This window comes from Acanthisitta chloris, unplaced genomic scaffold (genome assembly GCF_000695815.1).
Source record: "Acanthisitta chloris isolate BGI_N310 unplaced genomic scaffold, ASM69581v1 scaffold17613, whole genome shotgun sequence".
NCBI classification, from domain to species: Eukaryota; Metazoa; Chordata; class Aves; order Passeriformes; family Acanthisittidae; genus Acanthisitta; species Acanthisitta chloris.
This window is the reverse complement of record NW_008665625.1, coordinates 9,807-26,460: the sequence shown is the minus strand read 5'-3', so window position 1 is coordinate 26,460 and position 16,654 is coordinate 9,807. Positions and strand designations below refer to the sequence as shown.

At 44.9% G+C, this 16,654-nt stretch overlaps 1 protein-coding gene across 1 annotated transcript in view; it reads left to right on the top strand.

Annotated features, from left to right (window-relative positions):
* Positions 1–16,654, top strand: part of CPAMD8 (C3 and PZP-like, alpha-2-macroglobulin domain containing 8) — a gene marked incomplete at both ends in the record, with an annotated part of 33,405 nt that overhangs the window by 10,725 nt on the left and 6,026 nt on the right. Inside the window, 13 exons of the mRNA XM_009071829.1 lie at positions 45–96; positions 772–1,070; positions 1,492–1,717; positions 2,302–2,478; positions 6,296–6,377; positions 7,809–7,965; positions 8,372–8,446; positions 10,453–10,618; positions 11,184–11,270; positions 12,183–12,319; positions 12,665–12,820; positions 13,203–13,265; positions 13,643–13,881. Coding sequence (XP_009070077.1) covers positions 45–96; positions 772–1,070; positions 1,492–1,717; positions 2,302–2,478; positions 6,296–6,377; positions 7,809–7,965; positions 8,372–8,446; positions 10,453–10,618; positions 11,184–11,270; positions 12,183–12,319; positions 12,665–12,820; positions 13,203–13,265; positions 13,643–13,881 — 1,916 coding nt within the window. The remainder of the gene's footprint in view (positions 1–44; positions 97–771; positions 1,071–1,491; positions 1,718–2,301; positions 2,479–6,295; positions 6,378–7,808; positions 7,966–8,371; positions 8,447–10,452; positions 10,619–11,183; positions 11,271–12,182; positions 12,320–12,664; positions 12,821–13,202; positions 13,266–13,642; positions 13,882–16,654) is intronic.

Below are 16,654 nucleotides of genomic sequence, written 5' to 3'. Positions count from 1 at the left end.
ATTTGAGCCATGTGGCTGATGTGTGGATTTGTGTTTTTCTCTAGCCAGAGGGACTGTCCAGGGAATACACCTACAGTGTGTTCTTCTGCCCAAATGGTAAGTTCATGATTCAAATGAGATATTCTATTTGTTTGGTTCAGTTTTAAATAGAAACATTTTGGCTTCATCTTGTTTAAAATGAAAAAAAAAAAGTTAAAATCCCCTCTTGGTTTCTATTTCTCTGACTGATGAGTTATGCTATGTAGGAGGAACCTGTGAAGTGACTCTTGCCTGTCTGGCTAACTATGAATTTACTCAAAGTGCTCAAGTGATTTCTGGAAATTGTCATTAAATTCCTTTACTTTATGAAACAGTTTGAGTATTCAGCACTGTGGACAGTAACTGGGACTGTGCTATATTTTCAGCTGGTCTGTTAAAATTCAGCTCTGGAATCACTATGTCCTTTCTGCCAGAGATTTGGATAGCTCAGAGTTGGCTCCAGTAGCTAAGCAGAGATGCTTTTGACCACTAGATCAGAACTGAAAAATCACTTGCAGGCTTGCTAAAAAATCCAACTGAGCAGCTTGAATTAAGAATCTTCTGTATGGGAAGAGGGTGAATATGGAGATGGGAAGAAATATCCCATATACTTTCTAGTTTTTTTAAGAGTAGCTGGAAAAAAAGAACACGTACCTAAGAAATGTCTGTTGGTTTAATTGTAGTAATCAGCTCTGGGTTATTTTTCAAGTCTCAGCTCTAATTCTTACAACCTTCCATGATTTTTCTGACTAGAGAAAATACACATTTCCACACCTAACAAATATGAGTACCAGTACATGCAGAAACCTGCCCAGATGACCCAGTTCGACATCGCCGTGAAGGCTCACAACGATGCTCACCTGGCCTTGTCCTCTGGGCCACACGACATGGCAGAGATGACAGAGATTGTTATTGGGGGACATCAAAACACTAAAACATGGATTTCCATAAGCAAAATGGGTGAGCCTGTGGCCAGCAGGGACACACCTGGCATCCTCTCCTGGGATGAATTCCGCAGCTTCTGGATCAGCTGGAAAAATGGAATAATCCAGGTACTGAGTTCAGCTATGTGATGGTCTGGAAGTCTCTTGTTTTTTGAGTGGAGTTTGAGCACACACACAGAGCAGGTTGTCCTTAGGTTTGGTGTAGAAGGTGAAAGGTTTGGTGCTGTTGCTGCTTCTATCTGAAGTCCTGATCAGGCTGAGTTGATCAGAACAAATCTCTTGCCACAGTATATTCTCAGGACCTCAGTCCCAAGTTTTCAGTCCTAAGTGTGCTAAAAACCTTGAAGGCCAAACCAGTAGAATTCTCACTAAATTTCCTTGGATGGTTTTGTGGGTGGGAAAGAGGAAGGTGTCAATCCATTTCTGGTGTTCTCTGATGCACATGTGAGTTAGGAGGTCCAAGGACACGTGCCAGACTGACTCCATGTGTGTGAGCTCTTGGAACTGCATGTTTTTTTGTCCCTTTCAGGTTGGCCATGGTACTCGGGTGCTAAATGAGTCTATTATTGTGGAGTGGAGAGTCCCCAAACAGCTTGAGGTGAAGTACATTGGCTTTTCCACAGGCTGGGGGTCAATGGGAGAGTTTAAAATTTGGAGAAAAGAAGAGACTGATGAAAATCACAATGAAGCATTTACTCTTGGAGTTCCCCACAACATAATTCCAGGATCAGAAAGAGCTACGGCTTCAATAATAGGTATCAATTCTGAGGAGGTATCACTAGGGTATCAAATGGGAAGAGATTCTCCAGCTGTTCCTTCTGACCAGTACTTGAGTAGTGCACACCAGCTAAAATAGTCAGAGGCAGTTACAAAGGTTTCTGCTGCTTAATTCTGGGAGAGCTAATTGTTTGGGGTTTCTTCGTCACTTGTTTGAGCTCTGAGTTGACAGTGACTCACAGCTGATACCATCTGAGAGCTTTGCAGAGGCTCCATTAGAGCTCAATGCATTTATTGCATGATCATCATAACCACAAGTTGGGCTGTGTTCTAAGCTAGTCTAAATTGGGAAGTCCCGGAGAGCCAAACGTTGGGCTGTGTTCTAAGCTAGTCTAAACTGGGAAGTCCTGGAGAGCCAAATTCTGAAATGTGACGTTTCTTTAACCCAACAAGATCTTGAAGGTCTAAGACTTGACATCTGAAGGACTTCCCACGTATGACACAGTTGGTTTAAGCTGACTCTGTAGCCAGTAGATATTAGTGTAGTCAGGTGGGTTTAAGTGTAAGACATAAAATGTCAAGCCTGACTTGATGCTGAACTTCTCACCTCTTTCTCCTCCAGGAGATGTGATGGGTCCTACTTTGAACAACTTGGACAATCTGTTGCGATTACCATTTGGCTGTGGGGAGCAGAACATGATCCACTTTGCTCCTAATGTTTTTGTTCTGAAATACCTGCAGAAAACCAAACAGCTCAGTCATGAGGTGGAGATTGAAGCTACTGATTACCTTGTTCAAGGTAAGTCATTGCACTTGCAATTTATAGATGGAGAAAAGGCTTGTTGGAAGAGTTTTACTTGTATCATGTACTTTCTAGTCAAGAGTATCCCAAGGGATGAGGATTCATCATTGCTTGTAGGATAATCTCACAGCTTTGATGGCAAGATGTTTTTCCTTGATGTGGTGCCTTTGTTTCTCTTCAACAGCTCCTAGTTTAGATGCTTAGTGATTTATCTTCTCTATGATATCTATGTTTAAACATTTGAGAAAGTCAAGGAAAATTAAATTGAGTAAAAATCGGTATGTTTAGGGAAGTTTTGCCTTATTCATAAATTCTTTTCAGCCCTTTAGTCACTACGAGGCTCTTCTTGACTTTCTGGTTTTTAATAGTATTATCTTAGCAATCATAGAATCAACCAGGTTGGAAAAAGACCTCTAAGATCATCAAGTCCAACCCTACTGTGGTTACTAGACCATGGCACTAAGTGCCACATCCAGTCTCACCTTGAAAACCTCCAGGGATGGTGAATCCACCACCTCCCTGGGCAGCACATTCCAATGCCTGAGCACTCTCTCTGGAAAAAATCTCTTCCTAATATCCAACCTAACCCTCCCCTGGCAGAGCTTGAGTCTGTGCCCTCTTGTCCTGCTGCTGGTTGCCTGGGAGCAGAGACCAACCCCCACCTGACTCCAACCTCCTGTCAGGGAGTTGCAGAGGGTGAGAAGGTCTCCCCTGAGCCTCCTCTTCTCCAGGCTGAACACCCCCAGCTCCCTCAGCCTCTCCTCATGACACTTGCGCTCCAGTCCTTTCACCAGCCTCGTTGCTCTTCTCTGGACCTGCTGCAGCCCCTCAATGTCCCTCCTGAGCTGAGGGGCCCAGAACTGAGCACAGCATTCAAGGTGTGGCCTCACCAGCACTGAGTGCAGGGGCAGAATCCCCTCCCTGGTCCTGCTGACCACACTGTTCCTGCTCCAGCCCAGGATGCCATTGGCCTCCTTGGCCCCCTGAGCACACTGCTGGCTCCTGTTCAGTTCCTGTCTCTCCAAACTCCCAGGTCCCTTCCTGCCTGGTGCTCTCCTGTCACTCTGTCCCCAGCATGGAGCTCTGCATGGCATTGATATGGCCAAAGTGACCCAGTATAGCCAAAATCCGAAGTTAGTACCCAGAGTAGTGAAAAACCTTTGTTATGTGGTTCTGGGTTATCTCTCATTGTCCTGTCCTACCTCACTAAGCAGCAGAAACCAATCTCTCTTATTTTAATTTTTTTTTTGCCCTGTTTTTTCTCTGCATTTGTTTGGCAAGAAACACGTGCAAAATAGTTTTATAACCAAGTGCAATTCTCAGGACAAATCAGAATTCAAAGATCATTAAGAACAAGAGTGACCCAAAGGGACAAAGCTCTCTTGTGGATGAGTCAGACAATAGTCATGTCATGAAATCAGAGGTGACAGGATTTGGTGGTTCTCCTCTGAAAAATATAAATATAAAATGTAATACAGAAGATATTTCTTGTGTTCAGCAGCAAAAGCTCAGTGCTGCTTCCTTTGCCTGGCTCCACTCACTTCACTTGTCATCTTTTGGTGCTTGCTGATAGCAATGAGGCAAAGGGAATTTGTTCACAGTCCAACTCAGTGTTTCCTTTGCAACATCATTTGCTTTTGTTTCTTTTTACGGATCTGCAGCCCTTCCAGGTTCTTGGCTTCAAGCTCTGTTTGCTAATTAACCCTTACAGAAGAAATCCTCAAGAGTTTTGAACTCTTCTGTGTTTATTGGAGCCCTGCCAAGGATAAGGTTTAGATGGGAAAGTCTGTTTGCTCACTCTGGAAGGCTTTTGTGGCTTGCCAAGGCAGAAAACTTCTTCATCACTTAATCATCCATCACAGAAAGTGCTGATCCCTAACAATTCCCATATACTCCCTGATCTTCAGAAGTGGCCTCAGCTAAACCAGGCAGGTTTTTTTCTCCTTTGCCACAAGACAGTTGCACAAAAGCAGGTGAACAGGTGAAAACTGGAAAGGTGAACCTCTGCAGGGAGTCCCAGCGTTAGAAAAGAGATTCCAGAAGGGCAAACAAGACATAGTCTGTGCCACTACCAACCCAGCAAGCAAAGAAGGGTAAATGGGAGAGCACTGAAGCATAAGGAATCCCAAATGGACATTCAAACAGAAGAACAGAGGCAGTGATAAGTGATATACAAGTCCTTGCTCTGTGTCTATCTGACACTTAGGAGCAGCTTAAGGAGGAATTGCTCAGCAGTAAGTTGTCCCTGAGACCTGTGTAGAAGAAGATCAATCTAATTGAATGCAACACCTTCTGTTTGGAGGAAGCAAACCAATAATACTCTTACTTGTTCTCTCTGCCATGTGCTTTATATATCCCACATCTCCAGGCAAAGATGTGGTTACTCCAAAACTATTATTAATCTCTTGGGCTTTGTTCCTCCTATTTTTCAAGCCATTCCCTCTGCATTCCCTGTGAGCTCTAAAGCAACAGCAAAGTGTAGGAGTCATGGGCAGCCCATACTCAGGGATTGAGGAGCTGCCTGGATCTGGAGAGGTCAACAAAGAAACTTCACCTCTGGAAGTGAAAGAGTAATCCATTCCCATAAAACTGTCGTGCAGTGTGCTATGAAATATCTCCTCCTGTGCTGGAGAATTAAACAGGCCATAAATGCCTTTTGACACAATCTTGTTGCAAGGTTGACATGTTTCCTGATCAGAAATCTCCATTCCCAAGGGGTTTATTCCAATGAGCTTTGCCCAAGTGTGTGTTCTGTATTCCTCAGTGCTCTGTTAGGATGGGCAGTTTATGGCTATAGATGAACAGGTTTGAGAAGCAAATTATTTTTCTAATAGGAAGAGCATTTTGACTTTGTTAATTTTCACTCTCAGAAGACATTCCAGGAGAGAGATCTTATCACTTTGTTAATTTTCACTCTCAGAAGACATTCCAGGACATTCAGCATCCAACTTAGTAACAGTTTGTGACTTGCCGAGCCAAAAGACTTCTTCATCCCTTAATCATCCATCCTAGGAAGTGCTGATCCCCAAAAACTCCCATATATTCCCTGATCTTTAGAAGTGGCCTGAGCTAAGCCAATCAGTATTCTTGTACTGTGCCCCAACACATTTTCACTCTCAGAAGACATTCCAGGACATTCAGCATCCAACTTAGTAACAGTTTGTGACTTGCCGAGCCAAAAGACTTCTTCATCCCTTAATCATCCATCCTAGGAAGTGCTGATCCCCAAAAACTCCCATATATTCCCTGATCTTTAGAAGTGGCCTGAGCTAAGCCAATCAGTATTCTTGTACTGTGCCCCAACACACTTCCACAAGGTAATAATGCTAATAATGCTGTTTAAAAGGAGCCTTAAACAGCCTCAACAGCTTGGAAATGTTCATGAGCATGAAAATCACAGCTGTTCTTCTTGTTGTGGTACAGTTACACTAAGTTGTCCTAAGCAACAGCTTGGGAAAAGAGTCTGAATCCAGCTGTACTGGTAAAGGAAAAGCATATTCAGCCAAGTGGAAGGAGAGTGGCTGTGTGCTTAACTCAAAATCTTTTGTTTTGATACTACATTTTTTCAGAGGAGTATATCCAACCCTTAACATTTCTCCTGGCCAAAATGCAGGAGCTGCAGTGTCCCAGATGTTAGCCTGGAAGGATTTCTGGACAAGCTGCAGAATATGTAGAGCAGAGTCCGAGCTGCCTCAGGCAGCAGAATCCCTTACACGAGTGCCAGATGATCTTGAGCCTTCATTCACTTGAAATACTTGGGGTTTTTTTTCTGTGTGAGGAGTTTGGGCTCCCCCAATTCTTTTGTGACTTGCAGGCTACCAGCGCCAACTGACCTACAAGAGACAGGATGGCTCATACAGTGCCTTTGGGGAGAGAGATTCTTCAGGGAGCATGTGGTGAGTTGCTGTTTCAAACAGAGTTTGAAAAGTGTGAAGTGTTTGCTACTTGGGAAAAAAATACACAATTGGCTAGGAAAGAAGAGGCATTTTCCAGCTTCCTTCATGGTATCACACGCAGTGGAGAGTAGAAATGACAGAGTAATACTCAGTGAGGACAGGATTGCTGTTTTCATGCTGCTGAGGGTTCTTACTACACTAGGTGTGTTAGGGTTGTTTCAGGGCTCAGGAGCAGTTTTGTCAAATCTGCTCATAGGTCCAGGATTCACACACAGAGGCTTAGAATCATAAAAGCTATATAACTATAGTTAAAATCATATTTGCTCTGCTGGAATTGGAGTAGCAATTATGGGGCATTTAAGCACCTAATTCCATTAGGGAATGGAGCTTCATCTGTAGCATGTACAGAGAAATGTGTTGTCTCTAGAAGTGGCAGAGGCTTCTACCAGCAAAAAAAAACCAACCCTCAAACACCAAAACCAAGCCAGAAACCCCCAAAGAAATCTTTCTCCCACGTGGTTTATATCCCCCCATGGGTGAACTGGAATGGTGTGGCTTCATACTCTGAGATTTGCACTGCAGGACATGCAGAGTCAAACAAGAGGAGAGCCAGGAACTCTGAAACTGAGGAATCAGCTCCTCTCACCCATGTCCCCCTGAGGACAGCATGGCCTGGATGGGTCGTGTGACATCACCTCTGGTGGCTCAGCTGTAGTAGATTCTTGTCTTCATTCATTTGCTTGTGCTGTCATCTGCCTTCTCCATCTGCTCTGTGTTTGGTTTGTAGCTGATTTGCTTCACACACTCATCAGAGGGGAAGTACCACCAATGCTGCTGCCTCACTGTGCCTGAGATAGTAAACGTTTGTCTCAGCTCTGACATCTCCCAGTCCCTAGATGTAAAACATGGTGACACACAATTACTTAACACTTGAAAAATCCCCTGCCAGGCAGCATGTTTGCTACCCTCCCATTCCTCAGGGGCTTGTAAATGGAATGATCCAATCTCCCAGAGCTGGCCAGGGCTCACACTTGTTGTCAGAGGTTTAGAATTCCAACAGCACTTCTGGTGCTTTCCTAAATCTTAATCTGTACCGAGTCTAACACAACCTCAGATTTTAGCAGTGGCTCTGGATTTCTTAGAGTCATGTTGGTTCTTGATTTAAAAGCTTTCAGAATTTGGGTAGCAGCTGAGCACCTAGAAAAGAACTTCTATTTCAGGATGTGACATAACAAATCTACCTTCAGTTCTGCTTTTCAATTTATTGACCCTTAATCCGTATCAGCTGCTTTTATGTCCCATGAGTTTTTTAACAATATTTAGTGCTTCCCAATGGGATTTCTTCAAATTTGTGCTAAGAATCTAATTTTTCCCTTTGCTGATACTTTATTATTTGTTTTCTCAGTAAAGATGATCAATTCCTTTTTACAGGCTAACAGCTTTTGTCCTCAAGTCTTTTGCTCAGTCTCGTGGATTCATTTTCATTGACCCAAAAGAACTAACAGCTGCCAAGGACTGGATCATCCAGCACCAGAAAGAAGATGGTTCTTTTCCTGCCATGGGCAGGATACTAAATAAGGACATTCAGGTAAAAACTATTCAGGATGAAAGTCATTCAATAGGCCCAAAGCATGAAGTGATGCAGTGTCCTTGTGCCCTTGTGGAAAGGCTGGAAAAAAACAGGAGAATTTCAGGGAAAAAAAGATGTCTATCAGAATATCTGTGTGCTGTGCCCAGAGAAGGGAAAAGAAGATGTCAAGTCTTGCAAAACACTTGTTGTGTGCATTGAGTGTGTCCTCAGGCTACTGCCAGGGAAGGAGGCTGCAGTGTTGGGTTGGGCTCCTAAATTTCATACTCCATATGTACAAAAAAAAAAAAGAAATCTGGGATCTTCTCCTCTCATTCTAACAGATTCCCTGTCTTACTTCAAGAGTCTTTTTATCCAATGTCCTTCTCTCTAGTTTTCATCCAGTGGTTTCTTTGTTGTCCTTCAGGGTGGAATCCACGGTAAGATCTCCCTGACAGCTTATGTGGTTGCATCTCTTCTGGAAACAGGTGTCACTTCTGAGGTGAGAAAAACTCAGTTAAAACATCTCTCTGTTCTTGTTCTGAACTTCATTTCACTGAAGTTTGCTTCCAGAGCTTCTGTGCTCACTAGAGCAATAGCATCCAGCTGACAGAGGCTGCTGCAAAGCCTTGAGATTATTATAAGGTTAAGGAATCTGAAGTTATTCAAGGTGATCTCCCACCCTTCAACCATCAGCTCATGATTACTCTACCAGAGCAAAACACTTCCCTGCAGCTCCATCCTCCAAACTCTCCCAGAAATTCCTGCAAGAAGTGTTTTCTGCCTTGTAACTTCTAGGTGTGATTGCAGCCTGTGCAGATCCTGCTTCTTTGCCTGTGGAGACTCAAAGAACCTGGTTTAGTGCTCACAGCAGTTCAACTTGGGGATCCAGAGAGCTCTTGCAGTGGCCAAACAGCTACTGCTGTTAGCTTGGTGTCTTTGGAGAGCTGCAGCCCTGCAAGGGGCTGGGTTGAGGGCTCTGGACAAGAATTTTTCTCTGAGACAGAACAGAAACACACAGAAAGGAGAACAGCTACACAGAAACATGCAATTCCTCTGTGTGAATTTTGAAGTAGGAAAAGAATCAAATCCTAAATTTGCAGTACGACTGATATTTTAGAAATTCCTTCTTAAAACCTGTGGTAAAATACTGTTCCTGTCCTTTGATGTGGTTTTGATCCCATGCCATTTCACTGGAATGGAGATGCTCAGATAAGATCATGGTTAAACACTCCCATTAATTATGACTGGGGAAATGTCCCTTTGCACATGCCTTGACAAGGCATGGACACAGTTCTGCCCTTGCTCTTCAGCAGCCAAGGGGAAGAGTGGTGGTGGGAGAGTAGAGTGTACAGGTAGAGCTGTCTGGAAGATGAGAAGAGGAGGTGTAGTGAATGGTGCAGCATCTCTGGGTGATCTGGTCTTGGACAAAAAGCTTTGCCCATTGAGTTACAACCCTGTGAGTTTATGGAGATGTTGAAACAGCCAGTGCAGTATCCACTCAGGAACTCTGATCACCTCAGCACTTTTGAGCCCATCCCTCTGAGTCTCAAGAGTTAGGCCATACTGCTGTGGCAAGCAGACACCCCCAAGCCCCCTGTTCTTGCTGGAGTGGAAAGCTTTCCACATTTTCCACCTTATTAAAACCTAAAATACAAGCATTAGAAAATCCTCCAGTGCTCAGAGTGACCTCCTGCCTCCCTGTCCTGTCCCCTCTGAGCAGTGATGTGATGCTTTCTCTGGGCTGTTGTGTGTCAAGACACCCTCAGCACTTTAACTTGCTGCAAGTGTAGTTTCTATGGATCTAAGAGTTTTCCTAGAGGAGATTTGCAAGTGTTACTAATGATCTTAGCTAGGAAATGAGGAAGGGGAAGGTTAGTGCCACAGGGAAATCAAAGGAAACCAAATTACATCAAGTCCAATTAAATTGTTTCTATAAATTATCAGAGCCACGTTCCTGCACGGTGAGGTCATTGAGGGAGTTAATAAAACATGTTTGTTGGCTGCAGGGACCCCTGGGAACCTTGGCCTTTATTATCCTCTGGCGTCTGCCAGACGCTCCAGAGTGTCAGGAACACAATCAAACCTACAGTAGAGAACTCACCCTGCTCTGTTCATCTGCTGCCTTGCAGGGCCATGGGATTTCTTCAGCTTTAGGGGCAAAAATGTGTCTCAGTATTAGTGCAGATCATTCTTGCTCTGCTCTTTGCTCCAGGGCCATGGCATTTCTTCAGCTTTAGGGGAGAAAATATGTCTCAGTGTCAGTCCAGATCATTCTTGCTCTGCTCTTTGCTCCTTTCTGTTTGAATTTGTGGTGCATGGCTTTTCTTAGGGAAAGGCAAGTGTCCATGCCATTCTGCAGGGAGCAAAATGCATCTTTCCCAGTTTGTTGGGTGGTGTTGGTTGGTTTTGTTGTTGGGTTTTTGAATGGGCACCATGTGATGAGAAATAAAGCCATTCTACCTTCTGAGGTTGGTAATAAATGTGGTCTCTTTCCCCTGACTATAGGAAGAAAGAACAGCTGTTGACAAAGCAAAACACTTCCTGGAGTCCAACCTGTATTCAGCAGAAGATCCCTACACCACTGCCCTGACTGCCTATGCCCTGACCCTGCTGCACAGTCCCTCCGCGGCCGCGACGCTGCGCAAGATGAACAGCTTGGCCATCACCCAAGGTATGTATATATATGTATATATAACAGCTTGGCCATAACCAAAAGGTACTGTGCTCCAGGTCCCCTCTGAGCCCTGAGCTGCCACTCCCCCTGCAGGGACAAGCAAATAGCCCCTGCAGGTGGAATGCTGTGTTTGAGCTTGGCTTTGCAAGGCAAGAGTGTTCCTGATTCTCTGTGCTGAGCCCTCAGTTCCACATGTGCAGCTGGAGCAGAGGGAAGACCAAGTGGAGCAGATGGAAGACAAGTGGAGCAGAGGGAAGACAAGTGGAGCAGAGGTTCTGCAGTGCCTTCCCTGTCCATGACAGGGTTTGCCTTGTAACACATCACATTCCCTGAGGGGGTATTTTGGTCCAAAATCCAAGAATTACCTAATTTGTCACGTTCAGTCATCTCTGTAGCTGCAAAGCTCCTCTTGCTCAGGGAATGCCTGTCTAACAGGGGGGACAGCACAGTTCAGGGCATGGATCTGTTCTGAGTTAATGCAGAAGTGCAATTTGACTCTTCCCATACACAGAGCTCAGCTGCACTCCCAATAACACCCACATTCCCCATCCTCTCTTCCTAGATGGCTTTACACACTGGAGCCTCACAGGAACTCTTGTTACTGATGAAGATACCTTCATGGGATTTAATGATGGACTCTCTCAGTCAGGTAATCAGGAGCTAAGGTCCATTCCAACCCCTAACATACTGTGATGCTGTCAACTTGTAGTGCAAAGACAGATAAGGGAATGGGCTGCAACACCAGGCCCTTGGCTGAATGTATTCTAGGGAAATCTTTCTGTAACACAGGGTGTTCTGAACTTGGGAGTCAGGCAGGGCAGGACCCAGGTGAAAGGAGAGCTCACAAAAGGCAGGTGATGTTATGCTGGAAGAAGAGATGAGAGCCAGAGCAGGATGTGGTCCAGAGAGGATGGACTTTCCAGCTGTCTTGCCAGTTTTCACTCCAGTTTTATAAAGACAGAAGAGTGAGAGCCATATGGGATTCCACCAGGGAAAAAAATGGAATCTGGATGAAGTCAAATACATTGAATTTTAGAGCTATTTCTCTTTGTATTTTAAGATGGACCTATAAAGCTTTTATGGGCCTGCACTGGCACTGCAGCTTTTTTTCTAGACTTGAACTGCCAAAGCCACAGCAGCAGTGACTGATGCTGTAATTCTCAAGTCCCTTAAAGCTGCTGACTCTTTGGTTAGGATGTAGGTGCACCAATGTTCAGGAGGGATCTGACTGGGTATTGTATGAAGGTCTCTAGGATAGGAACACAGTGTGGGCAGCAGCAAAGTAGAAGTGGAATGGGAAAGAAATTACTTGTGGGATACAATCAAGCAGAAAGGAGGTTATCTATTGTGTGAAGAAAAGAGCAGAGTTATCTTGGGAAGTGATGCAACTTGGGTGCAGATATTTTACCTTCACTTTTCCTGTCTTTACTCTACAGACCTAACTTTATTCAATTATTTTTCAGTAAATGAATACCCATAGAACTATCTCTCGGCCTGCCCAGATTGTCACTTCTAGGTGGTATTTTGATGATGATTTTCTCTTCATTCCCTCCTCCTTCAGTTGTTTCTGCAGAAGTGGAAATGACGTCCTATGCCCTTTTGACATACACACTCCTAGGAGATGTGGCCTCTGCTCTCCCAGTGGTAAAATGGCTTTCACAGCAAAGGAATGCACTGGGAGGATTCTCATCTACTCAGGTGAGCTGCCTCTGGAAAAGGAAGCTTTGGTGCATGCATAATCAGTGGATTCAGGAATGGTTGAGGCAGAGTTTCCATCTAGGGTCTAGACAGAAACTGTTTGTGTTCTGGTACCAAGCAAAACTTTCCAGTGCTCTTAATGGTTTCCTTCTCAGAGTGATAATTTAAAGGGAAAACTAGACTTTGTCCTCACAGATGCCTTTGGCAGCAAAAAACCTGACATTTCTTTTGCTATCTGAATTAATAAGGAAGACTGTGCTAGCAGGAGCTGATGGCTAGAGCACAGTTGTTTGGAAGTTTGCTGTGCTCCTCACTGTTCTGATCTCTCCCTCTCCTGATCCCCAGGACACCTGTGTGGCCCTGCAGGCTCTGGCTGAATATGCCATCCTGTCTTATGTTGGAGGAGTCAACCTGACCATTTCCTTGGCTTCTACTAATCTGGACTACCAGGAGACATTTGAGCTTAACAAGATGAATAAGAAAGTCCTCCAGACTGCAGTGGTAGGTGGTTTTGTCTCTGTGGAGCTAAATTTCTAGGGCAATTCATGTGAGTTGAGTTCTGAATGGCAACTCAGATCAGTAGTTGTGAAAGAACAGGTTAAACACTTGGATCTTGGGATTTTGTGAGGGTTTAGGGCTGAGCTGTGGTGTGAAGGAGGCAGCACTCAAAGACATTTGTCAGTGTAACTAAGACCTGATGCTTATTTTGTGCTGCTGCTTGTTTCTGCCACTGTAAATGCAGCTGGCTGAAAAGTGAGCCATGTTCACTTCACCTCTGCAGTCTCCTTTAGAACCACAGAGATATTTGTACAAAATCAAGCTGAATTGATGTTCATTTCCATTCTGAGTGCCATGTCTTGTCTTACCTGTGGATTCTCCCCAGATCCCCAGTATTCCGACGGGGCTGTTTGTGAGTGCCAAAGGTGAAGGCTGCTGTCTCATGCAGGTGAGGTTTGCCATGGGGCTGGAGCAACTGTGTGAGAAGATGATCACTAAACTTAGTCTGTTTGCTGCTTTTCTAATCCCAGTTTGCTATGGGGAACGAGTTACACTTGGACTTTCTCTCAAAGTATTTCTATAATGTGGTGTTGCTTTAATACATGGAAGAAAATTTAATGGTCCTAGAGTAGATCTGCTCTGTTACAGCTTTACCTCTATATATCTCTGTGATAAAGCTTCTTTTGCCTCTGTGCCTGCTATTCCCTCTCTCTGGAAACTCTGCTGTTTATGTTGGTCTTTAGGGAACACTTGTAGATGCTACGAAACACTGAGGTCTAATAAACTGCCCTGATTTGTTTTGCTTTTCTCCCCTTTCTGCTGCAGATTGATGTGACTTACAATGTTCCTGATCCTATTGCCAAACCAGCTTTCCAGCTCCTGGTTAACCTGAAGGAGCCAAAGTCAGAGCAGCATCTCCAGGCTCCAAATCCCCTGCGGTCTGGCTCTGCGGACGAGAATCGCTCCGAAGCCTTGCACAGGGAGAGGGCACTGGGGGATGATGATGATCCAGCATCAGACCAGGACCATCGGGAGTACAAAGTCATCCTGGAGACGTGCACTAGGTAGGGAATGCCAACCTGCATCTGTTTCTCACAGTTTGCTGATCAACACCTCTATACCCACACAGGAAAAAACACCGAGTTCTGGCAGCACTGTCTGTGTCTCAGACAGGGTAAGGCACAACTTCCACCCACCAGTGTGGGTTGTAGGATCATAGAATCATCAAGGTTGGAGGAGACCTCTAAGATCAGCAAGTCCAACCATTAACCTGTCACTGCTGGAACCCCTAAACCTTAAACCAGATCCTCCAGGGCTACATCCAGACACCTCCAGGGCTGGTGCTTCCACCACCTCCGTGGGCAATATCCCAGTGCCTGACCAGAGTCATTCCATAGTCATTCCTGAGCACTGTCTGTTGGCTTTAATCATTTCAGTGTGCTAAGTGTATGTCAAAGGTGGAGAAATAATGACAAAATTTACAAAGATGGCAACATTTTAGGGTTTTATCATGAAGTTTCATTATTGCCTCTCCAAACCCTGAAGATGATGAATGGAATGTCATTTCCTTGTGTCAGGAGGGAATAAAAAAGTTTTGGATTATTTTTTATGTCTTCAGTAACAGAGTTTCCTTAAAAGCCTCAAAGAGTGAGATAAATTCAACTGGTTAACTAATAATTGTGTCAATAGCTTTTATAAAGAATATTGACTTGACTTTCATATTAGAGTTTCTCATTCTTCAGCTTTGGATACTAAAATCCTCCTAGAAGGTGCTTGTTGCCATGGTATGAGTTTGGGACCTGTGGCAGAGGCACAATCTATGCAGATATCTGTTAATAAGCTCTCAAAAGCTCAGTCCTTATCTCCTTGTTCCTCACAAAGAAATTCAAAGTAAGGTGCCATGATCCAGAGATTTCATTTCTAGCTCTCAAAGCACTTTGCAAAGACTCGAGCAGTTCTGTCTGATAATACAGATACTACAAAACCCAGCTTGGCTATAGACAAACAGCAGTGAGAATAGTTTCTGACCTGTGTTCAATTCACTTACATGGTTTGCTTGGACATGTCAGTGCTGCTGCACTTGTCAGGGGCTGCTGATCTCTTTGTAAAGGGTTTGGATTTTTAAGGAGGTTGTTGGGAAGTTGGCCCAAAAGAGGGAAAGCCACTACCCAAGTAAATAGGGAGGTCTTACAGCATCCTGCTGTGCAACAGAAAGAACCATTCCCAAGGAATTCAGACCTCAGCTGCATATTGGTGACCAGGAGCATGGCAGGTGCTGGAGCTGCTGCTTCTCTGACCTCCAACAGCAAAGTCAAGTGAAGGGCTTGGATGTAATCCATGCAGATGGAAAACTCTGGCTCCCTTATCAGTTTAATGGAAAACTCTGGCTCCTGTATCAGTTTGTCTCCTTCCTTCCTGCAGAGGCAATGCCATCCAGGGATTGCAGAACTGAGCACAGCTGGAGTGTTCCAGGCAAAGAGGAGCTCTTGCTGTCTCTGTCACACACTTACTTGCCCCTTGCCCACATGGCTGTGCTGCTGCCAGATCCACTGCTCTGGAGGCCACAGGCCTGGGAAATCCTGGGCCAGGCACTCACAGCTGAATTCTTCCTCCCTCCACTGACAACAGCCAGTGATGAGCAACTCAACCTCATCCTCCACAAGTTTGCCAGGGTTGGTCTGGCTGTGTATACACAATATCATTGCCTCAACCTCTACTCCCCCTGCCCAAGCTCTCAGCTTGTTTTGGGGAGGGGTTTGGCTTATATTGCTCTGTCAGTGCCTTGAAGATTGCTGTAACTAAGGAGGCTGCTCTGCATCAACACAACCTCTCTGTTGATATCTCTGAAACTTCTGCCTTGGGAATTGCTGCAGCGAAGACAGAAAATTGAGAGGAAGCCCAGTGCAAGGAGATGGATTGCTTGGAAAGAAAACAAAAGCAAATGAAATCTTCTTTTCCTCCTCTTCTTCCTGTAATGATGCTCTCAACTCCATCATCATCTTATTAAGGCCATGCAAAGAGAGGAGTGTGTCTAAGGGTGCCAGCTGAAATGTTTTGATCTAGGGGTGTTCTCAGAATGTAATGAGGTGTTGTCATGCTCAGTGGAGTCCTTGGGGCACTTTTGAGGCCTTAGGGAGAACACAGGGTGGGAAACAGAGGGCTGTGATACATAACAGAGAATGCAGGCAAAGGGACACTGCAGGAGTTTTTATGGAGCATGGAGTTAGATCTGCATTAACAAGGCTTAATGTCTCTGGGAGCCTGTCAGGCCTGAACTGCCTCCCCCAGAGCAGCTGGCTCTGTCCCCAGGCACCTCATGCTACTGTGGGTGTTGGTTGGCTCTGTGTAGGACCTCAGCTCACCCACCCACCCTGAGGGTCTCCAGAGAGAGAGAGGCCTCCAACTGGTCCTGCAGGAGCCAGCCCAGAGCTGGCAAATCCCTTCCTGGAAGCTGTGAACTGTGTGTTTTCTCAGTGCTGGCCATGAGCTAATGAGCTCTCCTGGGTCCACACTTGTAGTGGTGCAGCTAAGCAGCAAACAGGTGTGAGGTGCCAAGGAGGGAGAGCTCTGAGCTGGCTGGGAATGTGTGGAGAAGGAGTGTTGTTCTGGGATCAGCATTTCTTCTGCCACCCTGCAAGAATTGAAATCTTTTGCAATGGCCCAAAGAGACTTTGTCTCCACCCCTCCCTGTGTGGGGGTTTTATGCACAGTGCAGCACTAACCACTCTGAATTTCAGTGTGTGTTTGGAGTGGTCATAGATATTCTAGAGGATGAGCAGTGAGTTCTTTAACACCAGTAAGGAGGGAGTAAGTTTGCTGACTCGTTAGCAAAGATAC